The sequence below is a fragment of the Drosophila obscura genome, unplaced genomic scaffold, assembly GCF_018151105.1.
Source record: "Drosophila obscura isolate BZ-5 IFL unplaced genomic scaffold, ASM1815110v1 contig_151, whole genome shotgun sequence".
NCBI classification, from domain to species: domain Eukaryota; kingdom Metazoa; phylum Arthropoda; class Insecta; order Diptera; family Drosophilidae; genus Drosophila; species Drosophila obscura.
The window spans coordinates 723567-748776 of NW_024542737.1; the positions used below are offsets into that span (position 1 = coordinate 723567).

At 40.1% G+C, this 25210-nt stretch overlaps 11 protein-coding genes across 16 annotated transcripts; 7 read left to right on the top strand and 4 right to left on the bottom strand.

Moving 5' to 3' along the window:
• Positions 1-463: 463 nt before the first annotated feature.
• LOC111075121 (THO complex subunit 5) lies at positions 464-2808 on the top strand. The gene is made up of 6 exons (XM_022368231.2): positions 464-616; positions 669-1463; positions 1527-1639; positions 1701-1788; positions 1840-2376; positions 2438-2808. The coding sequence occupies exons 1-6, from the start codon at positions 542-544 to the stop codon at positions 2678-2680; spliced, it is 1851 nt and encodes a 616-aa protein (XP_022223923.2). The 5' UTR covers positions 464-541; the 3' UTR covers positions 2681-2808.
• LOC111075128 (uncharacterized protein C6orf136 homolog) lies at positions 2743-3826 on the bottom strand. The gene has a single exon (XM_022376443.2). It carries the CDS (start codon positions 3602-3604, stop codon positions 2822-2824), a length of 783 nt encoding a protein of 260 aa, XP_022232135.1. The 5' UTR covers positions 3605-3826; the 3' UTR covers positions 2743-2821.
• A 71-nt stretch (positions 3827-3897) lies between these two features.
• On the top strand, positions 3898-7791 carry LOC111080684 (alpha-catulin). Its single transcript, XM_022376439.2, has 6 exons — positions 3898-4235; positions 4332-4512; positions 4639-6125; positions 6211-6528; positions 6596-6802; positions 7362-7791. Exons 1-6 carry the CDS (start codon positions 4206-4208, stop codon positions 7482-7484), a joined length of 2346 nt encoding a protein of 781 aa, XP_022232131.2. The 5' UTR covers positions 3898-4205; the 3' UTR covers positions 7485-7791.
• LOC111075130 lies at positions 7634-9422 on the bottom strand. 2 transcript variants are annotated; one of them, XM_022368246.2, is made up of 4 exons: positions 8786-8900; positions 8395-8588; positions 8224-8303; positions 7634-8162 (listed from the first exon to the last, which is right to left on the bottom strand). In XM_022368246.2, the coding sequence occupies exons 1-4, from the start codon at positions 8825-8827 to the stop codon at positions 7861-7863; spliced, it is 618 nt and encodes a 205-aa protein (XP_022223938.2). In that variant the 5' UTR covers positions 8828-8900; the 3' UTR covers positions 7634-7860. The 2 variants fall into 2 exon arrangements, with proteins under 2 accessions (XP_022223938.2, XP_022223935.2); XM_022368243.2 differs by lacking the exon at positions 8786-8900 and adding an exon at positions 9192-9422 and having other exon boundaries at positions 7635-8162.
• A 675-nt stretch (positions 9423-10097) lies between these two features.
• On the top strand, positions 10098-11722 carry LOC111075123 (senecionine N-oxygenase). The gene is made up of 5 exons (XM_022368233.2): positions 10098-10378; positions 10449-10635; positions 10693-10864; positions 10921-11456; positions 11517-11722. Exons 1-5 carry the CDS (start codon positions 10191-10193, stop codon positions 11682-11684), a joined length of 1251 nt encoding a protein of 416 aa, XP_022223925.2. The 5' UTR covers positions 10098-10190; the 3' UTR covers positions 11685-11722.
• A 184-nt stretch (positions 11723-11906) lies between these two features.
• Positions 11907-13867, top strand: LOC111075122 (5-aminolevulinate synthase, erythroid-specific, mitochondrial). The gene is made up of 2 exons (XM_022368232.2): positions 11907-13240; positions 13404-13867. The coding sequence occupies exons 1-2, from the start codon at positions 12007-12009 to the stop codon at positions 13778-13780; spliced, it is 1611 nt and encodes a 536-aa protein (XP_022223924.1). The 5' UTR covers positions 11907-12006; the 3' UTR covers positions 13781-13867.
• A 293-nt stretch (positions 13868-14160) lies between these two features.
• LOC111075126 (nuclear receptor 2C2-associated protein-like) lies at positions 14161-17023 on the bottom strand. Of its 3 annotated transcripts, none has more exons than XM_022368238.2 (3): positions 16104-16171; positions 14589-14679; positions 14161-14517 (listed from the first exon to the last, which is right to left on the bottom strand). In XM_022368238.2, exons 1-3 carry the CDS (start codon positions 16109-16111, stop codon positions 14224-14226), a joined length of 393 nt encoding a protein of 130 aa, XP_022223930.1. In that variant the 5' UTR covers positions 16112-16171; the 3' UTR covers positions 14161-14223. The 3 variants fall into 3 exon arrangements, with proteins under 3 accessions (XP_022223930.1, XP_022223929.1, XP_022223928.2); XM_022368237.2 differs by lacking the exon at positions 16104-16171 and adding an exon at positions 14744-14855; XM_022368236.2 differs by lacking the exon at positions 14161-14517 and adding an exon at positions 16602-17023 and having other exon boundaries at positions 14660-14679; positions 16104-16539.
• On the top strand, positions 15040-16053 carry LOC111075129 (AP-3 complex subunit sigma-2). 2 transcript variants are annotated; one of them, XM_022368240.2, is made up of 4 exons: positions 15040-15183; positions 15289-15380; positions 15441-15860; positions 15928-16053. In XM_022368240.2, exons 1-3 carry the CDS (start codon positions 15115-15117, stop codon positions 15853-15855), a joined length of 576 nt encoding a protein of 191 aa, XP_022223932.1. In that variant the 5' UTR covers positions 15040-15114; the 3' UTR covers positions 15856-15860; positions 15928-16053. The 2 variants fall into 2 exon arrangements, with proteins under 2 accessions (XP_022223932.1, XP_022223933.1); XM_022368241.2 differs by having other exon boundaries at positions 15041-15183; positions 15441-16053.
• Positions 17024-17270: 247 nt separating the features above from the next.
• Positions 17271-18965, top strand: LOC111075124 (zinc finger protein 48). Its single transcript, XM_022368234.2, has 2 exons — positions 17271-17513; positions 17579-18965. Exon 2 carries the CDS (start codon positions 17635-17637, stop codon positions 18787-18789), a length of 1155 nt encoding a protein of 384 aa, XP_022223926.2. The 5' UTR covers positions 17271-17513; positions 17579-17634; the 3' UTR covers positions 18790-18965.
• Positions 18966-19146: 181 nt separating this feature from the next.
• Positions 19147-22659, top strand: LOC111075119 (anaphase-promoting complex subunit 2). Of its 2 annotated transcripts, none has more exons than XM_022368227.2 (8): positions 19147-19258; positions 19312-19828; positions 19900-20138; positions 20204-20384; positions 20447-21154; positions 21223-21486; positions 21545-21786; positions 21842-22658. In XM_022368227.2, the coding sequence occupies exons 1-8, from the start codon at positions 19196-19198 to the stop codon at positions 22040-22042; spliced, it is 2415 nt and encodes an 804-aa protein (XP_022223919.2). In that variant the 5' UTR covers positions 19147-19195; the 3' UTR covers positions 22043-22658. The 2 variants fall into 2 exon arrangements, with proteins under 2 accessions (XP_022223919.2, XP_022223920.2); XM_022368228.2 differs by having other exon boundaries at positions 19154-19258; positions 19330-19828; positions 21842-22659.
• Positions 22338-23971, bottom strand: LOC111075125. The gene is made up of 2 exons (XM_022368235.2): positions 22911-23971; positions 22338-22847 (listed from the first exon to the last, which is right to left on the bottom strand). Exons 1-2 carry the CDS (start codon positions 23616-23618, stop codon positions 22638-22640), a joined length of 918 nt encoding a protein of 305 aa, XP_022223927.2. The 5' UTR covers positions 23619-23971; the 3' UTR covers positions 22338-22637.
• Positions 23972-25210: the final 1239 nt, after the last annotated feature.

Consider the following 25210-nt stretch of genomic DNA (forward strand, 5'->3'; position numbering starts at 1 on the left):
TCAACATTTACGTTTTATGCTTTGGCCGCTTTTGTTTGAACCTTAATATGTAAATAATCCAATAAAAAGTACTTCTAAAAACTGGCCAATCCTAAACAAAATTGATTGAGGAATTGGATAAAATTATTTGTTTAGGGCTGAGAGTCCCAGCTAGCTAGTAATATTAAACGGAATATCAAAATCGAGAAATATCAACGTTGAATGTTTTGAAAAAACAATCGATACTATCGTGATAGCTCTAATAATTATTAAAAATCCATTGAAACCTTTTAGGATCTTGTTCATTGTAAAAATTAGATGCCACCTGTCGATCTGTTTACAAATTTGTCTTCATATCTTATAGCAGACAATCCAAACATATTAAAAGCGCAACGACTGTAGCTCGATACTATCATGATAGTCTCAAAACCATCGATAGTAGAGGCTAGCAGCAAAATATCGATACTATCGATAGTGCCCTCGATGGTTTGACACCTCTAAGCAGCATTAAAAAATTGTTGTTTTGCGGCTTTCGAATCAAATTTGATTTGTTTCTAGTGAGATGGAGGCTATTTTAAATACGCAGTTTCAGCAATTGGAAGATATCATCGGGGAAATATTGAAGGCCAAAAAGAGCGTAAGTGTTTAATAGCTGCAGAGACACTGGTAATACATTATTTTTGATGCAGGGTCACAACTCGGAGACATTGCGCACTGCGGCGGCATTAAAATTTGTTGCATTAAAGCATGCCAATCGGGAAGTTAAACATAAAATAAAGTCTGGACGGGATAACTTACATTTGGAGAAATGTAAAGTGGACATAAGTCGCTTGCAATTGCAAAATCTTCTGTACGAAGTGAGCCACTTGAAAAAGGACATCGTGCGTTGCGAGAAATTCAAGAGCCGTGACTCCGAATTGGCCCTGCTCCCAGATAATGAGTATTCTATCAAGCTGCCGAGCACTGAAGACAGTAAAGCGGAGCCAGAATCTAAGCACCATAGGCATCTGCAGCGCTTAGAGTGTGAGCTGCGTTTAAGGAAAGACCTAGATAAACAGTATAGCTCTTTGTTGAACGCCAAACAGGAGCTGCTGCAAGAGAATCTTAACCAGAATCATAGGTACGTTTCATTCGCCCCAGCTCTACGCACTCTGAAGAGTGCTACAAAGCCCCTGCATGACGCACTGCAGCTGTCTCTTGATGTGGAATGGAAGCTAAGCGCTGTGGTCAAATATCTGCCCAAGCCGCTTTATATATTATTCATCAACCTGCAAAGCCTTCAACGGGCCAGCGAGGAGCCATCGTTCAATGCTGAAGTGGTAGGATATGAAAGCGAAGCTCAAATGCAGGAGTTGACAAACCTGAAGCAAAATCCAACAGCAAGGCGGGACTATTCTGAAAAGGACATCGATCTGTCGCGAAAATCTGTGGAAAATCCGTTGGACAAAGCCTTAAGTCCTCATCCTCTGCACATTCGTGTGACGGTAAGATTAAACCAAGAAATTCGGCTATATATTGAAATACCTTTACGCTTAAATGATTTTTAGCTTGGTGCCACTGGCTCGATTCAACTGTTGTTGCTCATTCGCTATTTCGAACAAATTAAATGTGCCACAGTCTGGCCCCAATTGAGCATTGCCAATAACACGAACCATCAAGGGTGAGTTAAAACTACCCACTTAATTCAGTAGTTACTATTTTTAATATTTTCACACTTTTAGTGATCCTAATTTCGTTCAGCATCTCCTTCGGCATTTGTTTGTAAACGATTTGGGCAATGAAATACCTATCCCCGGTATCCAATACGATGTAGGGCAAAGCAATAAGTTATTATACTCGTATCTAAATATTTTACTTCAGTTACAGAATAAGGATCTGACACCCGAGGAATGTATACGATATCTGGAGTCTAAGGACTTTGGTAAAGCATATTGTTGGTTACAGAGTATGTGCTCTATACCAACAGTCAACAGCTCGATGTTGTATAAGCATGAGCTGAACTTGAATAAAAGCATGCGGGAGATCATAGCTCGCATTACACGCCGTTGGAACGCCTGGCTAAAACTGAGTCTGCAAATACGTGGTCTGACTAACAAGGATATCGATTTGTACACACTAAAAGAAAATGTCTATCCTGCGGCCTTGTCGTGCAGCCTGGTGCAGTGGACGGCGATCACTCTCGAGGAATTTCTAGCCCAAAATTCGGACGTACTCAATATTTCTCCGGACAATAAGGGCATAACATATAATTCGTATCGCGCCGTGATTGTTCGAGGCTCTGCCAAAATGGAGTGTTTCATACGCATACCCAGTAATTATCCATTGGAAATGCCCCTCTGGATATTGAGTGTACATTGGAACGGTCGCCACACATCGCAGAATAATCCAGCTATCAAGGTTAGCGCCTTAAAAGTTATATGCGTCACAAGGTTATATATTATTGCTTATCTATTTCTAGATGATGGAATACTGGACAAACTCCTTGCAGCCCAAACAGCTGGAAGCGAATGATCGTTTTCTCTACGCTCAGCTTTTCCGAACCATTTATAGTTTTGACATCTTTCTGGAGACAGAGGGCTCTATGCAGACTACCATAGAGTACAACAAGGAAAAGCCCTATATAAGTGCATTCGCAAAACGATCCCGATTGCGTCCATACAAGTACATAAAAAAGGGTTCCGTATACGCATTCAAGCAATGATGGATGAGAACCTGAGAACCAATATGGGAATGATTTTGTACAAAAAAAAAAATCAAATGCAGTTACTAAACATCTTCACAGTTGCTGTTTATTATGTAAAGTAATGCAATAAATAAGTAACATTTAAATCTAGCTACAGTTTCATTGACAGCTTAGTTTCTGTGTTGCTGTCGCTGCCAAGGACTCGGTTGGGAGGGTTGTTTCAGAGGTATTTTTAACTGACTCTCGACTTTCGTCCGGCATGACTTTGTCAACGACGTGCTTTTCAATTAGACCACTATCTCCCAAGTAGCAGATGGAGAACCCGTCGTACCATGCTTCCTGATCCTGCAGCACTTCCTTCAACTGCCACACCTTGTACTTCCAGAACTGGAACATCACCTTAAGGCCGGATATTCCCCTAACGCGCCACCTTATGCGCACAGTCTGGTCGTCGGGATGCTTTGTAATTTTAAGAACCTCAAACTTTACGTAGGCGTACTTTAAGTGCCCCACTGTTCGAAGAATGGCAATTTGCTTAACAAAGTGGTATAAGCCGACGGTGTGCTTGCCGGTGATGTTGTTCTCAAATATGAGGTTTGGGCTGTATATTGAATAGTCCAGCGGTTCCACAAACAGCTTGGGAAGCGTGGCTCGCAGTACCGCGTAAGCCCGCTCCAAATCTTCAGGTGCAGACTTTCGGACACTTTCATTTTCTTTGGCGGATGTCTGTGCATTACTATTTTCGTGAAGACTACGTTTTGGTTGAATGTTGTTACTCCGCTCACACTTTGACCAATTGTAGTTATATGATCCTGTGCATGGGGAGTATAGTCGCATGGTAGAAGCACACGCCCGTTCCTTGGAGCCTAGCAAACTTATCCAGCTACTCTTTCTCATTGATAAAATTCCAAAATTTCGCATCATTTTGACGAATTCGACCATTGGTCAATACCACCGCACTCTGATAACGAATGTATTTCACGTAACAATTTATATATTTCCTGTCCTCCTATTAAGCGTCACTCTGCCGGTAATTGCACGTTCAAATTCTTCATCTGGTTGCTCAATATGTTGAAATGGCCTTCTTTGACAGGTTTTAAATATTTTTTAGTTTAGTCGTGCTCGTGTTTAGGTAACGTAACCAAGTTTCAATCATATGGTCGTATATCGATATATATGTAATCGATATGTGTATGACCAATCCCCTGAAAGTGTATAAGTATATATACACATATAGTAAACACGTTGTTTACAGAAAGCTAAATATATCTATCACACTAAATTAAGCTTTCGTTAGCTTGATATAAATTATTGACTTTTCTTCGAGCTTAACTGTAAATTCTCTTACTTTACACAGTAACGTAACGGTATTAACAGGTGCCAAAACACTTGATTAAGTTTTAATGCAACGCCTATTGAACTCTGCAAACCTATGTATGAGAAAAATCAATATGGAGTAAATAAAAAGGTTACATGAATAAAATACAATTTGTGCATATTAAGGAAGTTGTAAATTCTTTTATTGAGAAGTGACGTATCCAAAATGTACGGAATGACTCAACCAACAGTAAACGTAAGTTTCAAACCGGCATGCAAATTTGTAGTTAAGTTTATTTGCTAACAGTCCAGAGTGGGGAAATTGAAAAATTACAAACGGCTTTTGTTTTAGAATCAACGCTTTCGGGTTCGTGATATTGATAACGAGCAAATCATGTCCACTTTTGGCAACATAGGACACCTGCTAAACATAGCTGTCGAACGATTTATAACAATAGGAGAAATAATTGCAGAGGAGAACATCGATATAAAGGGGGACATGTACGAGGCTGCCAAGGAAGCAAGAGACGCAGGTACGTTAACGTCAATTACCTTTATAAGCCTATTAAAATGGAACGCATAAAAAATGGCTAATGTATTGCCTGTGACTGATATGGGTGTATTAAAGTACAGTTTACACAATTGATTTTCTTCCACAGGAAAATCCATTGAACGGCTGTGTGAAATATCCCCGTTGAGTGGTATGGAGCTTCGGCATAATATTGAGCCGTTGAAGGACTATGGTGCAATAATCTTGGCTGCCAGGTCTCTGCTTTCCTCGGTTACACGAATACTGCTTCTCGTGGACATTATAGTTGTGAAAAAATTATTAACTGCTAAGAAACGAGCCTCGGAGAGCCTGGAGAAGCTCGAGTCTGTGATGAACTTCACCGAATTTGTGCGTGCTTTTTCTGTCTTTGGCACAGAAATGATCGAATTAGCCTACCTCACGGGCCACCATCGCAACTCGTTTAAAGAGGAGCGGCGGCGAGCTCAAATGTTTTCTGCCCGTCAAATTCTGGAAAAGTCCATCGCAATTTTACTAACTTCATCGAAAAATAGCCTAATACACAGTGACTGTGTTATAGTAAAGGAGAACCGGGATACCGTGTTCTGCCAGATACGAAGAGCCATGGACCTGATACACTTTGTGGTCAAGGACAGCATCTTCGATTCGGCGAAACATATGCCCTACGACAAGCAAGCCAGCAACCCACATTACGAGAATGAGAGCATATACACGACAATAAAGCGCATTGTAAACCTGATAAAAAGATACAAATTCCAAATGAGCTACTATGACAGCAACACTGAGGGAAATAATAATTCCGATTCATACTTTAATTTCCTTGACGATGATCTTTGGAAGTCGGAAAAGAACGTAGCCCCATCCGGTGTTGGCGGTGGTGGTTCTGGTCGAATGATCAATAACACTAACTTTAGAAAGCATTTAAATTCAGAAAGCATGGACTTGCGCGAAGAGCTTACCCTGGCGTTTGAGAAGTTGTTCGAGAAAGCCCATGACTTCACAGACTCCCCGTATATAAGTCACAATCATCGAAAGAACATTTTAACCTACTGCGATAACTGCAAGCTGGAGTTTGACATGTATGTCAACACCATAATGAAAGACCAGCACGAAAATGTTGGAGTTCAGGTGAAAGGTCGGGAGCCGGAGCTAGGCATGCTGAGGAGCTTGGAGGAGCTGTGCAAGCAGCTCGTTATGTCTGTCTCCAGCCAGATTGGGGACTTCAATGAATCACTCAAGATCTGCTCGAAGCTGGTCAAATCTTTCCATGTGCTGGCCACGGCCTATGACATCGATAATCTAAACCAACGTTCTACAAAATTCCACGACTGCTGCGATCATATATTCGATATTTGCAAGCTGTTGCAGCATATAGCACCTACAGAAAGACTGCAGGTTCAGGCCAAATGCTTGGCTATCAATTTACGGATCTATGGGCCGCAGGTGTTTATTGCCGCCAAAATTCTTTGGAAATATTCAAACAGCAGTGCGGCAAATGAAAATTTTGAATCATTCTCAGACATGTGGAAGTGGCTGACCAATGAGATCTCAATGATCGCAAAGAAGATTCTTGTATCAATTAATCCAACAAAGAGTGAAAGAGAAACTGAAACTGAGGTACGAGTATTTGTGGATCTTTTCCTTATACATACACATATGTGTTTACATATGTACCTCTTTTCCTTCCCTTTTCATTCCACAGAAATGTGAAGGAACAGATAAACTATCAAAATCCGGTGTACCTGCATCAGATGATGGAGAAATGGTCGAGTTTTCGGGCCTCGAAGGCAAAAATAATGGAGATCTAAGCACATATCAATCAAAATGGAGTGAAGACTTGTCAGACGACAACGACATATTAAAGAGAGCCAAGAACATGTCAGCTATGGCTTTCCTCATGTATCAATTTACGAAAGGAAATGGTTCTTTAAGAACAACTCAGGATTTGTTTACTCAAGCCGAATATTTTGCTGAAGAAGCCAATCGACTTTATAAAGTCCTACGTCACTTTTCATACCAGGTACAAACTCCTTGTGCTCAAGAACGTTGGGAAAACATTTATACTCACGTTTTTTTTCAACTTTTAGGTTCCCGCTAGTGACAATAAAAAGGATCTTCTTAACATTTTAGATAGAGTGCCGACTTTTGTCCAAGCTCTGCAATTTACAGTCAAAGATCACACTGTTGGAAAAGCAGCCACCTTTGTTAAAGTCGATCATGTCATCAGAGAAACGAAGAACCTTATGAACGTTATTAATAAAGTAGTATCGAAGTGCTTTGAGTGCGCAAATAAGGTAACTTAAACTAGGAAAATCCCCAAGCCCACAAAACTATTTTCTGTTGAGCTGAACACTCTCTAAACGAATTTTTAAATCTAAAAATATTAGGGTTATGTTTAACTAAGATACGATACCAGTATACACATTACAGGTATGATTTTACTATTATGTTTCCTACGGTTAATTAAGAGTGTATGGTGCTTGTTTTCAAATTCCTATTGAAATGTTTTCCGATATAAATCAAAGTTTTTGCCTGTAAAATAGGAATGCTAAACAATTTAGTTCAAAGACATCTATCAGTACGAAATATCCAAAGCTAGATAGATTGATTTGCAGGTCAGTTTGTATTTGAATCCGAAGGATGCATTATATTTAAGTGTTTCAATATCGTATCAACACAACACGATTAAATAGCTAATGGATGGTAAAGACTCCACCGGTACGTTCGAAAACAATATTGAACTGACGTATCGCCAAGTTTAACACATTTTTTAGTAAAGCAGCTAGCAATAGAATAATTTTAAATTTTCAAATCTAATATGATATCTAAATACTTTCACTCTTTCTTTCGCAGTACAAACTAAATTTAACTGGAATAACTGGTGGACTCACATCCGGGGCTGTGGGCGGCGAGAATATGGCCGGTGGAATGTGTGACTCCAAAGGAACGACCAGTAGCAGCGAGGGGAGCATGTGACATTACGGGATGGCTCGCAGAGCCAAGGGAGACGCTAGAAGGACGAGAGTATCATTTTTACTGTTCTGAGCCAGAGCAGCTTATTAAATTCATTATATTATAGTGTACACTGTTAGGTATTTGAAAATCATACAATTTTGTGTATTTGTTGGAAATGCTTTTAGCGTTTATTGATGTCAAACTTTTATTAATCATTCAAATTCAAATTAGTTACTTCAAACAGCACGATCTTAAAATGCATATTTTGTTTCACAACATTTGAAAAATTAAGGCAATAAAAGTAATGACAGATGCGTATATGTATGTATGTAAAAAGGTGAATTTAATTTTTGCACAGATCGGCCAGTTTGTTCACCGTAAATGGGTTACATTTCCCTTACAGATCGGTGCGTAAAACACTTTGTTCATTTCTCACATTCAACTGAGGAAGATTAGAGCTCTTGCAACAACTGGTTTTGTCTGCATTAGAAACATTAAACACTTTCATTGTCACAGTTGCAGATTCCTTCAATTGCTGATCCGTTTGGGCAGAGGCGTTCTTGGACTTCAGCAGGTTCTTGAACAGCATCAGATCCACAGCGAACAAGGCCGCACAAAAAAAAGAAAGTGCTCCCAGAAGGAAGGCAAAAGTTAAAATCTCCTCAGGCAACTGTTCCACAGTGAAAAGTATGAGCAATCCTACAATCAAAATCCGTTTTATTTATTGGTATCTGAAGGAAATGGGTTCATATATAATTACCCTCGATTGTGAAGAACAGACATCCAAAACATAAGAGAATTATTTCGCAAGTATCATAATTTGAATTTCGTTGAATTATCCTAGAAGAAAAGGTTGATTAGACCTGTCACGAGAGCTGAGAGAAAAACAATGGTGCAGTTGAGAGCTGAGATGGCATGCAACTACAATTACCTTGTAAGAAGCAAAACCGAAGAAATGAATGTGAATCCAACGAAGGTTAGCGTACTGAAATCGTCGCCTTCCTTTGTCCCTGAAATGCTGTTCAGAAGCCTCCATTCCCTTGATTGCTTCTGGTTGCTGACATAGACTCTCTCTGAATGTTTGTCGGACAATCTTTTCACAATTAAGGCAGCGACTGTAGATATCTGTAAACAATTAACACACACATGGTACATGAGGCAAATTGATTTGCTAGAACATTTCTGTTTTGTATTGTGTGTTATTAGATAATAATCTCTTCAGATCTCTCATCCAGTTTATTAGAAAATAAAACAATTGAAACACGTATGTACGATTATATGTATGTAGGTCATGTTCCATGTGAATTTGTAACGACACTTGCAAGTTGCAGAATTTTTGTACAAATACAAGCCGCTAGTCCCATGTTTGACGTTCTCAACAGGTAACTCTTAACTGAAGTTGCAACAGTGCGGTGCGCTGCAGTGGAAGCCGTGTTACTTTTCCCACATTTATGTTCAAGTGTGGGACAAGTGACATACCTTCAAACATATGTACATATGTACGAGTAAGAGGTGGGTTAGCAAAGTTAAATATGCATTTTTTAGATGAATTGTCTAAAAGAATAATCATTGATATGGTAATACAGTCAAAGAGAATACATACAGTATACATAACGATATTTGGGAATTGGTTGAACATGCCAAGACTATATTTCATGTCGAGGTTGTGGTCTACTATAGTCTTTATAGACTAACGAGCATTTACACGAGTACAATATATGTACTTACCCTTGTGCATATTTTACGGGTATAAACATGAACCCATTTGTACATATATATTTATTGGCCTCAGTAAGTAGCAAAGATTGTTGAATGCTCATAATGTTATCAGTAAATTATTAGCAATCAGTAAAATAAATAAAAGCGTTGGTTTGTCGTATCCCGAACAGCAGATACACTTCGAAAATATATTGAAAGTGCAACGCTCGTTTTTCCATCTTTTCAAAAACCGAAAAATGTTTCAACATTTGAAAGATGTATGACATACTTCACGTACAAACATATATGTATGTACATACATCCATATATAGAACATATTTTATGTCATAGCTAGCAGACCCGGGCGCTTCGAGCAACAAATATACATACACAAATTGCAATTTTTTCAGAAAACAATTTTTCATACAAAAAGGTATAAAAACAATTTACTATCATACTATCATTCTACAGAATGACACGCATTTTTAGACCAAATTTGGGAATTTTTAGTGATTAACTTTTTATTTTTGAGGAACCTCTTTATAGAAAAGTAAAAACTTTGGTATAGAAACAATGACACATACTCTGGATATCATTTAAAATAATGCAATTTAATGCACGCGTTGCGGAGAAATTAAATGAAATAGGCGTTCAAACATACAATTTTGGACCAAATTTAAGATTTTTTGATTAATTTTTAATTCTTAAATTTGCTTGTGCAAACCATGCCACATTCTCTGGCTATCATTTTAAAAAATAGCATGCAATTTGGTGCACGCGTTGCGGAGATAGCCGCTTACACACAGATATTTTTTTACAAATTTATAGTATAGATTTGCTATTGTGTCAAGATTGATGAGATAAAAATATAACCCACCCTCTTCTTAAGGGTATACCGAATAAGGGAAGCCATAAAGCTCTTGATTCTTGATTCGAATTCAGTTTCGTAAAATCAATCAGACGGTAGAGAGCAGAGCAAGATCAGCGTATCGCCCATAGAAACAATTAATCGGAGCTATTTGTAATACCATGATGAGTTTATGTATAATTGGTGCTGGTACGGCGGGACTTTGCTGTGCCCGACATGGCATTGAGCATGGGTTCCAAATAACGGTTTTTGAACTCTCTGACCGTATCGGAGGAACGTGGGTGTACAACCAGGAAACAGGTGTAAAAAATGGTATTGATGTTCATTCTAGTATGTACGAGAATTTGCGGTAAGTACTCGTATCATTTACATCGATTTCTTGTGATTAAAATATACAATATTTCTATCTGACTGTACAGAACTAATTTGCCCAAAGAAGTTATGGGCTTTCCGGACTTTGAAATTGCAAAAAACGACGTTTCCTATATACGATCAGATGAAATTTGCGATTTTTTGAATCAGTATGCGGATCATTTCAAGCTGAAACAGTATATCAAATTTAATAGCTATGTTATTCGAGTTCTCCAGAAGAATAAAAAGTGGCAGGTAAGCTTTATATAAAGAAATTTACTCAAACTATTCATATAAACCATTTTCTCTTAGGTTCTTGTCAAAGATCTGCTTACTAACCAAATAGAATTCCAATATTTCGATAAGATCATGGTGGCCAACGGTCATTACCATACGCCAAACTATATTCGGGTTCCGAATATGAGTCGTTTTCAGGGGGACTATTTGCATAGTCACGACTACAGAACTAGTGGTGTCTTCAAAGGCAAGTTACCTTCAGCTACCTTCTAAATAAAATCAAAGTAACCCATATACCTATAGATAAAACTGTGCTAGTTATCGGAGCTGGCCCAAGTGGCATGGATCTATCCAATATAATATCGAGATCTGCTACGAGAGTCACACTAAGTCACCATTTAAATGACATTGAACACACAAAATTCTATGATAATGTTCATCAGAAACAGGATGTGAGAGAGCTCGACGAGAAGGGAGCCTTTTTTATGGACGGCTCTTACGAAGAATTTGATACCATCTTCTTTTGCACTGGATATAAATTTGCTTTTCCCTTTCTGACAGCCGATTCTGGCATATATGTTGAGGAGAATTATGTTAAAGACCTCTATAAGCACTGCATTAATATAAGAAACCCAACCATGGCCTTAATTGGGTTGCCATTTTACGTTTGTGCCGCACAAATGATGGACATCCAAGCCAGATTTATTTTGAGCTACTATAACGGATCGAATCAATTACCATCCAGAGACGAAATGCTAAAGGAAACACAAACGGCAATGTCCAAGCTTTGGGAAGACGGCTACAGAAAACGACATGCACACATGCTGGGACCAAAACAGGTAAAAATTAACATCTTGAATGTCTTTAATTAAAATTTACTTCATTTCCTCTGCTTTTAGATTCACTATTTCACAGACTTGGCAGAAACCGCTGGAGTGAAGAATATCAAGCCTGTCATGACAAAATTACACAATGAGAGCAGCAAATGCTTCAACGACAACTTGCTGCATTTCCGTGGGGACAACTTTGCGATTGTCGATGATGAAACTTTTGTGAAATTGAATTAGTGAAATGTTCTTAAAGCAATAAAGTAAATGCAAACTTTTAAGTTAACGTTAAAGAAATCAAATTCAAACAAATTTCAAATTTAATACAGCACAAACATCGATTATCGATATATAACCAGTTTCTTCCACCATTTTACACCTAGACTAGTTCAACAACAAGGTATAAATCGAATAAAAACATCGATACTATCGATACAGACTTCGATTCCTCAGGTGTTCAGGTGTAGTTTCGACACTGTGGTCGTTCTTGCATAATTGAAATTGAATTAATTTCACTTTACTCTCAAAGTTCAATAAAGTAGGTTCGGAGAAGTGCGTCGTCATGCAGTGTCCGTTTTTAAACCGCTTTACTGCCAACTTCGTCCGCAATTATGCGGAGGTTTTGTGTCAGTCATATGGAATGTACTGCCCCGTAGTGGGCAAGACGTTGAGTAGTGGGAGTGGGAGTGAGAAAAAACTTTCTCTCGTCGCCTCATTGCCATATGCTGCAACTGTTACAAGGCCGTTGTCCAAACGTGAATACTCAACCGGGAGTAGCTTTGGGAGCGATGCAAAGGGGAGCCATGAGAATGAGAGGGCCAGGGAAACCTTTCCCTACGAAAAGTTCTTCAACGACCAGATTATGAAGAAGAAACGAGACCACTCCTATCGCGTGTTCAAGAAGGTGAACCGACTAGCTGGCGACGGGCTGTTTCCCCACGCACTCGAATATTCAGAACGGACGGAGCGACCAATTACCGTGTGGTGCTCCAACGACTATTTGGGCATGTCTGCACATCCTAGTGTGAAAAGGGCGGTGCAGGATGCTCTGAATATGCACGGCTCTGGCGCAGGAGGAACTCGGAACATTTCGGGAAACTCCTTGCATCATGAGCGACTCGAGGAGAAGCTGGCGGATCTTCATCAAAAGGAAGCAGCCTTGCTGTTCACTTCGTGCTTTGTGGCCAACGATTCAACGCTGTTCACGCTCGCCAAGCTGCTGCCAGGATGTCACATCTTTTCGGACGCTGGGAATCACGCCTCAATGATTCAGGGAATACGGAACAGCGGAGTCCCAAAGCATATATTCAGGCATAACGATGTTGACCATCTGCGCATTCTTTTAAAACAACTGGACAAAAGCACTCCCAAGATAGTAGCATTTGAGACCGTACATTCCATGACAGGGGCGATATGCCCACTTGAAGAGCTGCTCGATGTTGCCCACGAATACGGTGCCATTACGTTCATTGACGAGGTCCATGCGGTGGGACTGTATGGGGACCATGGGGCTGGGGTTGGTGAACGCGAGGAAGTGCTGCACAAAATGGACATCATATCTGGAACCTTGGGGAAGGCCTTTGGTAACATTGGGGGGTACATAGCAGGGTCCGATAAGCTTGTCGATATGATTCGCTCATATGCAGCTGGATTTATTTTCACAACGTCGCTGCCACCCACGGTGCTTTGTGGCGCTCTGGAAGCTGTCAACGTTCTGGCCTCGGATGAAGGGCGTCATCTTCGTAGCTTGCACCAACGAAACGTTTCTTACCTAAAGAACTTGCTCAAAAGAGAAGGTACGTGTAGTTTTACGCTTTATGTAACGTGAAGGTTATTTTCTGAATAATCTATTTTTAAATGTTTCGTGCTGTAAATAGAAGAGACATTGCAACAATTTGAATATATCTAAATGCTTCGGATCTGATCTAATTGTCTGTTTTGTATGCTTTCTGGTTTTAGGTTTTCCAGTAGAGGACACTCCCAGCCACATCATCCCAATTAAACTTGGGGACCCGTTGAAGTGCACCCAAATCTCAAACATGCTAATCGAACAATTCGGACACTATCTACAATCCATCAACTATCCAACGGTTGCCCGCGGCCAGGAGAAACTTCGACTAGCTCCGACTCCTTTTCATACTTTCGAAATGATGAACGCCCTCGTTACGGACTTGAAGAAGGTTTGGCAAATGGTTGATCTGTCGACAAATGTTCCGCTGTCCCCGAACGGCTGCATGTTCTGTAACACTGAGAGCTGCGGACACCAGGATACGTGTCCCGACCTCGAGTGTGGTATACCCAACTGCCCGCGTCTGGAAATCTCTGTAGCAGCATAGTTAACCAAAGCATTCAAAATATTAATCTTTGGCTTTAATTCTTTTTATGGTTTTGGACAAATAAACAAATGGTTTTGGTGCTTTAAACATGACGATTGATTACCTTAATTAATTTATTATCACGCGATTCTCTCGTTTAATGTGCGGATAAGACTTTGCTCGAAATGTCAGCTTCGATAGGAAGGTGCGTGTGGCATGCTAATCAGAAAATAGATTGGAAAATTTCTCCTTGAACTTTGCCACAAAGTCGAATAGCAAATAGATAGTACCAGTAGATAGTGCGCTGACCATCTACCGAACCGAATAATGAAATTGATATCAATTTACTCTGGGTAATTGTGACGCTGCATTTGGGGAAAAATATTTCTTCTGTATGCTGATAGCGATTGCCACTACAAGGCCGACTATAATTTTTATTAATTTACACAATTTGATTAAAATAATTAGCTTAGTACTTGAAGATTATAAACAATGATTCTGCCAAACAGATCGGAACTAGACTCAAATAAAAACTTAATCTTTGAACAGCTTTTTGTGAGAGATGCATCCTTAAAGTGAAACTGCTGAGGAGAGTTGATGTCTTCGGGATAAAATGACTCTTGACAGGTGAGATCTCCTTCGCGTGAATACACCAAAGCCGTTAACTGCTGACCAGAAAATCCGCCCTGAAACTGTAAACACAGCCCACTGACATTTTGCGGCTCATCCAACGTCACGATAATCCATTGAGGGGTTCCCTAGCGAAAGTTGGGTTTATTAAAGAGAATATGGTAAAGTATATATATAATAGGTATGAGGTATATAATACCTCATCTGAGCTCCAAGAGGTATCATCGTTCAGATCAAACATGTACTGCTTTCCATACTGCTTCACGTCTTTATTCAACACGGAGCTCACTCTGCGGATGTACAATTGACAATTTACTGATAGTGGCTCAGAAAGGTGCTTAACCTGAACTTAACCTGCATGTAAAGTTTACTTTCGTCAAAACATTCATCTCAATTCAATCATATCCTGCATTAATTCGGCATAAACAAAACAAAAAACATCCACGTTAGAGTCATTAGTGATGGCGATAACACGCACCTGTTACTTGTGATCGAGTTCCAGTGAACTTCAAGCTGCGGTCATTAAATAATATGTCTGAATGAGCTTTGCGTGGACTTGTCTCATGCTACATCTATATCTTTCAGACTAGAGAGGTAGTGAAGTAGAATGGAATAAGTGCCGTGCATGCACACTATACACATATCAAAAATATCGATTACTTCGAAAGAAAACAGCTGGCTGCTCAAATTATTGTTTCCTCTCCGTATTTAACAAACAATTGGAAATGATTAAGGCCATTCTTGTATTTAACAACCATGGGAAGCCCAGGCTCTCCAAATTTTATCAATACTTCGTAAGTACATTTGTTGTGGGATTAACTATGACGAGAGATCGTTGTTTGCCGATTGAAAAAACGTATGACGACTGCAATTTTTATACATTATATTTTATGTTCCAGGATGAAAACCTCCAGCAACAAATTATAAAAGAGACGTTTCAACTCGTCTCGAAGAGGGACGATAATGTTTGCAACTTTCTAGAAGGAGGCAGGTGAGTTCCATAGATCCCTAAGACCTCCGTGCACAAATATATTTATGTATTTAACTATAGCTTGATTGGTGGATCGGACTATAAGCTGATATACCGTCACTATGCCACCTTGTACTTTGTCTTCTGCGTGGATTCTTCGGAGAGCGAACTGGGCATTCTGGACCTGATACAAGTGTTTGTCGAGACACTGGACAAGTGCTTTGAGAATGTTTGTGAACTGGATCTCATATTTCATGCTGATGCCGTGCACCATATTCTATCCGAATTGGTCATGGGTGGGATGGTGCTCCAAACAAATATGAATGATATAATGGCTAGAATTGAGGAGCAGAACAAGATTGTCAAACAGGAGGCGGGTATTTCTGCAGCACCTGCTCGGGCCGTGAGTGCCGTCAAGAGTATGAACATTCCACAACAGATTAAAGATATAAAGCTACCCGATCTGCCCCAGGCAATTAAAGACTTGAAGTTCTGACAAATGTATGTTCCACCATAGCGAGAAAGAACTTGTTACCCATTTGGCCGACTAATTTATATTTTCCCTCAGCTATATGAATTCCCATGAGCACAATGTCGTATTCCACGTTTTGATGCTTTAATAATATTAAGCCCTGTTGGATTTATGTACCCACTCTCATTTACCGAATAAAATGCAACCTAATTATCTATAGAATTTAAGTAACCTATTTATTTGTTTAATTATATTACGCTCAGAACGCTTAGATGTACATCAACTATTGGGTCCAGCGTTTTCTCGGTCATCCTCTTCGCCGACTTCCAGCATCACTTGCATTATTTTTCGCTTCAGTCTCTTGCGTGAAACATCCGAATTCAAGTTGCGAAACTCATTAGCAATTAATTCACCGAACGAGTCCCACTGGTCCCGGCCAATGCTGACTTGTGCCGGGACAGACACGGCTCCTGCCGCATCCCCTGGTCGGGTTGCGACAGAGCTTGAGCAAGTTGTCGATGCAGATATGATGGCGGATACATATTCAGGAATACACGTTTCAATTGTATCACAGATGCTTTGTTGATGCGCTTTACTTTCGTCCACAACCGTGACCAGTTGGTCCACTGCCTCGAATTGGCATTTCGATGCTGAAGATGGTCTCTGTGCTTCTAATTCTTGGTCGCCCTCCAGTTTTGCACTGATTTTCTAAAATAGTCAATAGGAAATAATTAACAATGAGGATATTTCAGTGACATCTAGGCTCAGACCTTGCATTGCGTTGGGCCATTTTGATATCCAGGCCTGGGTTCAATGATAGACCGCAAAAACATCAGAGATTTGAAGTGTTCCCAGCGACACGTCTTGTCAGCCGCGGGACTGGAACCACCCGTCTCCTCCTGGCGACGCTCCAACTTTTTCAATTCTGAATTGAATTGATTTCTCAAATTATGTACTTTTTTGCCATAATCGTTTTTGGTAATTCCGAGGGAGGCACAAATGTTTTCAATCGCTTTCTTGCGGCAATCTTTGTTTTTATACAACTCCGAATAGTGGTTCCATAAACAATCAGATTTTCTGTAAAGCTGAATTAGTTTGGAAATCTTCTCGCGGGTCCATATACTGGTTGGCTTGCGTCGCCCTCGGCCCACATTGTTTGCTGACATGTTAACATTGTTTGTATTTTCTTTTCCTTTAAAGCAACAAACTATTGCGATAGCTATCGATAACAAAAGTTGCAGTTGTTTCAATATTTAGTCTGATCCCGAATATTTTTAATTCAGAAACATAATAAGAAACAAAATAAGACCGACAAGTCGGTCAAGATCAAATGTCTGCACCAAATAAACAGCCTAAATGATCGCCTAGCCTGAGATATCCTGTCTGGACTGAACTCTGACGATAGTTTATCGGCAGAGTGCCATCAATAATTGTCAGTCAAATAAGTTTTTGTGCTCATTCGCAGTGTATATAAATAAAAAAAAGGCACGAAGAAAATACGAAAATTGAATATATTTCTGCTGGTTTTAATCTATAAAAAATGTGCACGGCACATGCAATACAAAACTAAACTGTTATCCGTGCTGGCTATGGTGACGAGGGACCCCATTTTACTGATAAATACGGCCGACGCCCACTGACCAGAATTTCCTTTACATGAATTTTGGACACATATAAAAAGGGTAAAGTAAATAATTAGACTGCATTTCGTATTTGATTGTATATATGTGTTTGTTTGAAATTGCAGACTGGATACGGAACACATTTCGTTTCGGCTTTTAAGGAAACTCAAACGTGAGCGTAATGTCACAAGTAGCAAACACGCCCACACCCCAAATGCTGACGACATCAACGTTAACGCCTATAGAATCCATGAAACCACCACCAGCGTTCTCGACACTAGCGGGCGGCACACATTTAAATGAACAGGCGTCAGATATAATACTTAGGGCCTCGACCATTTTTGGCGATCTTAAGCATGGTTCAGCGCCATTGGATCTCGAAAATGTACACAACGAAGTTGAGACTGAGAATAACCGGAATTCAAACGGAGATGGTTCACAATTCACCGGGAATTCGAAAATTCGCATAATGCCCACCATCAAACTACTAGCTACTCCACATGCGGCTGATCCTAAACGAAAATTCGTTTGTCCCTACGACAACTGTACGAAAAGCTATGGAAAAAGTTCACACCTGCGCTCCCATCTCACGTGGCATACGGGCATTAAGCCGTTTGTTTGCAGCGAGCCCAAGTGTGGAAAGGGTTTCACCCGATCGGACGAGCTTAATAGGCACCTGCGGACACATACAGGTGAGAAGCCTTTCGAGTGCGTGCAGTGCACCAAGAAGTTCTCTCGAAGCGATCACCTAACGAAGCACCTGGCCACACATGACCGACAACTGAAGAGCAGCACTCCGAAACGTTCGATACCCAACAATGTTCGGTTAAAATCAACCAGGAAACAGACATCAGAACCAGAGTCGGGATTCCACTTTATGGCTGTGCTGGGTACAGGAGAGCAGAACATAGACCGACACCAACAACAGCCTGCGGATATAGTTGATTTTCAGCACAAGCCACTGAAAATCAAATTGGAGCGACCCGAGCATAGTGACAAGTACCAGATTGTAGCACCTTTACCTGACAGTCAGATGCCATCTTTCCTTAACTCAAAGCCTGAGGTCAAATACGAGCCTGCCGACGAAATTGTAAATACACTGTCTCAATTACCGCCACAGGATGGTCCCGGTACCTATGGTATACCTCAGTTTGTGCAGGATCGTCCCTTCCGCTGCCGGCAATGTGAAAAGCGATTTAAACGGCAGGATGATCTTAACCGTCACATACGAACGCACACTGGCGAGAAGCCCTATGCCTGTCCTCAATGCTGTCGCCGCTTTGTACGTAGCGATCATTTGAAAAAGCATCAACAGACGCATTTGAAAATACGTTAGTTTCATAAATAATCAATAAGCTACAAAGCCATTGGCATCCCAATTTATTTGGCTAAAACGGGCGTGTGTTGGGTGACACACAGTACAATAAAAATAAATAATTCTGCAATTTAACAATATTCCTATCTAATATTTATTCCTGGTAACTCGTAACTTTATGTGTGTAAATATCTCTTCATTGTATATCATATACAAATTTTATTTAAATGAATTTTTCACAACTTTAACTTTATGCATGTATTTTTAAATGGACTGGGATGTTTTTATTAAAATAGTACATATACCAGATAGTTAATATCTCTTTAAAACATAATGTGCAGCAGCAGGCTATCGATAGTGGTATCGAAGTATCGAATCATCTTTCCACCATCCCAGTTAGTTGTTTACATTTATTTAATAGAAAAAGATGTGCGACTTTGATGCCTTGTGGCTGGATGTGCTGAAATTGTTTCCAGTTCTGGGTGGAGTGGTAGGTTTTGCTATTGATTGGATAAATTCGTTATTCGCATACAATTTCAACAGAGCTCTGGACCTGCCCAGCCGGTTCAAGAAAATGTGTACGAGAATGTTCGCCGGCACCTACAGCAGTTGGGAAGCATTGAGACATTTGCGGCAATTTTGGATCTAGAAATTCAGTCGGTGATTCGAAATGTACTTGCACCCAAGTTTTGGAAGCATTTTCATGGGGACAGCGTGCCAACAGATCTGCAAACGTGCATCAAAGATCAAGCGCTGGTCATAGAAGCTCTTCCGGACAAGAACAAATTGTTTTCCCAGTTTATTGATGCTATTAATGAGCTGTACCATAGCTTCAACTGTTTAATGCAAGTTAAACCCCGACTTGCGAATCTTATCAGCCCGGAAAATAGTTCAGCCCAAAAATCGGCGAAATTGCTGCACGAAGATTCTATTAAATCATACCTACGTGATTCGTTGCTATCCCAGCTGCCACCCGCATTTAGTGTGGTTGTGGGTGCCTTCTATTGGGTTCATTTCAAACTCTACACCAAAGCGTCACATCTTGCTTTAACAACAGTCGGTATGTTCATGCTATGTATATACAATATTATGGATAATTTACTTTCCAACTTTATGATTTCTTGTTTGTAGACTCTGAGGTATTCGACGAGCTGTTATGTGTGGGCTGCAATTTCGACGTAGAGCAGTGCTGCTGTTTGCGGCTAACTGAAATGGTGAACAAAACCAATATGAAACTGTTTGAGATGAACCTAATAGATCGTTTAACTGGAAGTGCTCTGACGTCTCTTATAAAGCTTAAAATCAAAGAGCATATAAACGACACATGCCAGGGTATGTTTGATATAAGCCACCTAAAGCAGCTTGAAAAGGTAAGCCCCGTTGCAGTCCTCCAAGTGGAGGCTAACTTGTGCTAATTGTGGGCTATCCTTTACAGTGGCTGGCAGATGTTATAATGACGTGGTTAAAGAGTATTTTCACCGAATGGCAGACCAAAGATAGTGCCAAAGAACTGGAAGTGCCCGCGTCTGTTCAATCCTTCAAAGTCAAACTAACGTATTATATGTACGAAACGTTTGCCCAGAGTGTTATTGGCCAATTCTTCAGTATTATAATTGGTAGGTTTTTGGGCCCATTATGTTTATTATTTTCCTTTAAAACATCCAATTTTGTACTGTAGACTATCCAGATTCAATACCAGCCATAGACGACTTGAAGATTTGCATGGAGAAAATTGATATGCGAGTCTACCTAACGGAGTCGCTGAGAAGCTCGTTGGAAGCTAGAATTCTGCATCCCGGGGTTAACACGATGGATATTTTAACTGGATACGTTGCAGCCATAAAGGCAATTCGTCATCTAGACCAATCTGGCGTTATTTTGGAAATGGTTACTGCCCCAATCAAAGACTATCTGCGGAAACGCAGCGACACAGTTCGACGCGTTGTAACAGGTCTGACAGAAGAGGGGCCAACCGACTTGTCTGAAGAATTAGCCAAGGGAGAGTCAATCAAAGATGGCAAGGACTCTGGTCCCGACGAGTTCAGCAATTGGGAGAACTGGGAACCGGATCCATTTGGAATCGATGCTAATCTCATGAAATACAACAGCTCGAAGATAATGCGATCCGCTGATATCATATCAATGGTGGTTGATATATACGGAAGTAAAGAGCTATTTATGACTGAATATCGCAATTTGATGGCGGACAGACTGCTCGCACACCTCGACTTTAATTCGGAAAAGGAAATTCGAAATCTAGAACTGTTGAAAATTCGCTTTGGGGAATCGCTTTTGCATAGCTGCGAGGTGATGTTGAAGGACGTAACCGATTCAAAGCGTATCAACGCGCACATTCACGGCGATGGCGATGGCAATGTCAATGAAAGTGAGTAAACAACCCACGATATGCGGAGGATATCCGAACTATTAATATTATTATTATTGCTATTTTAGATCAGATGTTTGACATCTCTTCCCTGATTATATCTGCCCAGTTTTGGCCATCCTTTAACAAGGAGAGTCTTCAGTTGCCAGAGGAAATCGAGAACGAGTTCAAAAAGTATACAAAGGCCTATGAGGGTTACAAAGGGAACCGTACTCTCAACTGGCGTACGGTGACCGGTCGCGTCAATATTGTCATTGAAATTGGCGATCGAACAATGGACATGGTGGTGAGCCCCACGTTGGCCGTGATCATATACCACTTCCAGAACAAGAGTAAGAAAAATGCCATAGAAACGAACTATCATTAATCTATTAAAAACCATCTGAACAGGTGAATGGGCCATTGAAGAACTTAGTTCAATCACAAAAGTTCCCGCATCAGCACTCAGGCGTCGCATTAGTTTTTGGCAAAATCATGGTTTGATATCAGAATCGTCACCAGGAATATTCACACTGCTGGAAAAGGAAACAGAAAAGTCACAGTTTGAGGAAATGAGTCTGGCCGAGGCCGACGAAGAAGACTTGGAGTCGGCCATGGCATCTGCCAGCGATCAAAGGGAGGAAGAACTTCAAGTAGGTGTAACCCAGACTCACTTCAAAGCGATTATTTAATTTGAAATTGCTCTAGGTATTTTGGTCCTATATTGTGGGCATGCTCACGAATCTCGATTCCATGCCCATCGATCGAATCCATCAGATGCTCAAACTATTCGCCTCACACAGCGGAGGGGTGGAGTTTACTCAGGACGAGCTGAAGCACTTCCTGCAGCGTAAAGTAAGAGAGCATAAGCTTCTATTTTCTGGTGGAGTTTATCAATTGGCCAAGTAAATCGGATCGGGGAACCCATTATTCAGTAGGCACAGAAGAAAGAATGAAGAAATCAGCCACGGAACGTGATAACAATTATGAAATTCAACGTTGCAAGATGAATCGATTCTCTTATCGGAGCTTATCAGACTGCTGTTCAAGTGTTCTCCATAAAGAGCCCAAAAGAAGTCGCTAGCTTTTAAAATATATAACTTCATTGATTGACTGAGAAAGTTATGATTTATGTAATATATGTACACATTTATATAAGGGGGGAGCACCTTTTGATTACCAGTTACAGTGAGGCAGCATCAAATACGTCTAAAACTTATTTTATTTAGCAGTTTAATATTATCTTATCCCTCTATCAACAAATCCAATTTCCTTAAGGTACTAACTAATAGCGGAAAAGCAAAATGAAATTTCGTTTGACGTGCTAGCCATTACAGGTTGAATATTATTTGGCTTGGAAAAGGTCAATCACAAACTCAGCGGTTACATCGATTACTCTATACTCAAACAGTGTGCTTAATAAATGTAATCGCAATCGTGCCAAATTGTAATATGTATGTACATCAAATATTAATTCAGGTATGAATACAAAATATAAAACGAATTATTCTACATTGAGGAATCGAGCCTTGTAGACTTGTTCTCTGTGATTTGGAGTCAGGATGGGATTTAGAATTGGAGCAACACGATGTATCCGCTGCTGAAATCTGAAACGATCACGAGCCATAACTTGCCACTCGCTCCTCCGCGCTGCTCGATAAGCAAAGTTCCAGACGAGCATGACATGTACTTCGGGTTTCAGGTTGAAGCGCACCTATCAACGAGACAATAACAATAATGAGCATCGAGTGCATTTACATTTATGAAGATTCCATACCTTTTTGTTGGTTGTCGCGCTGTCGTTGCTGCATTCACACACGTCGGACTCTTCGTAGTCATCATCGTCATCATCCTCGCTGCATGCTGTGTGCGGCTGCACGCTACTCTCGTCATCGTCTTCGAAGCAAATATCAAAACTGTTATCGCTGCATTCCGAAATACTCCGCTGCCGATGCATAGACTTCTTAGCAGGTGAATCAGCCGTGTCATCCGCATTATTGTTCTTGTCGTTAGCTATATGACTAGAGTTATTGCTAAACTCATCGTGAGAGTCCATGAAGCGGCTTGTAGTGTTTCGCAGATCGATAAAAAAGTAGCATGAAGACGACGGTTCGCATTGATGAAACGCGTCGAGTCCTGGCATTGCAGCGTTTGGTGGCGCCTTCGACGTCACACGTTTCTTCAAGGCCGTTTGCATGTGGTTGACAACATTAATAGCCATTAGTTGCAGCGAGTTTAACATGTTGGCCAAAGGTTGTGGCTCCAGAGAGTCCATGAGTAGGTTCTCCGCACCCGTTCGCTGCTCAAGCGAAGGTGCTGGCTCTGATTCCTGCATATTGTCAGGTGTCCACAATGATCCTGGCTGATGCTGGCGCGACGGGGCGCATCGATAGTGTTCGATAGAGCTCATGTTGCCAATCATTCGAAGAACAAAGAGGAGGAAATAGTCAAGCAGCGTTCCCATAAGGGTGTGAAATTTCGACATCTATTCTTCAAAACACAAGTCTGCGTGTGGAATTCCTTTTGAAAGGCCATTTTCTTGTGTTTTGTTTTGGGTGGCATTGTATAAAGCCAACTTTAATTTGAAGCAGATTTATCCATGATTACTCGATGAACAAATGGAATATGGAATGAAATCATGCATCTATGTTGTGAAATGTTACGTATATGTGTCATCCGTTCCGTTTCGAAAAGATCGTTTATCAATTGTAGCCTTGCTGGGTTTTGGTTTTGCGTATACACAGTGAAATATATTGTCCAGTTACGAAAATATTAATAGTTTTACACGTTTTACACAAGAGTAGTTCCATACTTTTTCACTAGAGCTGAAAGTTTGGCGATATCATTATCGATATATCACCTTGAACAATGTTGCTTTGTGGAAATATACAGATTGTACACCCGACCAATTCGTCAAGAATTACTGAAACTAATTAAATTTTTGAGAGGATGAACAGCTGGTTCAAGGAATTCCTTGCCGAGTCAACGCTAAATCGAGACATATGCTTTCAAAGTACACAAATAAGAACTGTCCAGAAATTAAACCGGGCATTTTATTGCATTGGCGATTCTAAAATTATAATCAATGGTTCTAATATCTGGAAGAATTTTTGTATTGCCCCACGCAGCGATACAGACCAGATATACTTACGGTGTATTATAAAAATTAGAAGGTATATTTGGGTATAAGTCCACGGTCACACTACCTGCATCAATTATATCGGATCTATCCGATAGATCGGACCATCCGATATCTAGCGATAGGAACATTAGATTGTTTGTTTCCATACACCGTTTTCAGTTTACCAACACTGCAGGAAACCCGGACCTGCCCCCATGGACGACTAAATTGATACATTAATTATTTAAATCATTTTTATTATTAATTAATTAAACATCTAAGATTTGATCAATAATTTCTTGTTCATCATCCGACGATTCCTGGTATCTCTCGCACCATGGTTTGCAGTTTTCATGCACTTTTAATCCGGTTAATCTGGCCGGTGGGTTTCCTTTTTTTTTGTTTCTGGGTGAGAAATAATATAATAATATAAAATTACCTTACCAAACGTCATGTGTAATTTTATACGCCTGTGGAGATTTCTGTTAGTTGATAAATACAAATTTTAAAATAACTTAAAATTTTTTTTATTTTAAGTATGTTTAATTAACTGAATATTTATAAATAAAAACATCTTTGTATTGAAATAAAACAACTATTTTTAATGAAAAAAAAAAAAAATGGTTCACCCCAGGAACCAAGGGGTTTAATTTCCGAACTTCCACTTTTTATTATAATTCTGCCGCTTCTCTGCTGTGAACCTAAATCATATATTTATCTCCCTCCCACTGCCCGATTTTCCCATAAAATAAAGCTTTTACATCTTTATATCTGGTGGAATAGATGGCGATATACATATGTACATACAAGTACATATGTACAATAAGGATACATAATAACAATATCAAATCAAACTTTACCGAACAATTTGGAAGCTTAATATTTTATCACGTGCAAAATTGTTTCAAAATGCACTATTCAGAAATGTTATCCCATTATTATTGAGAATGCAAGCT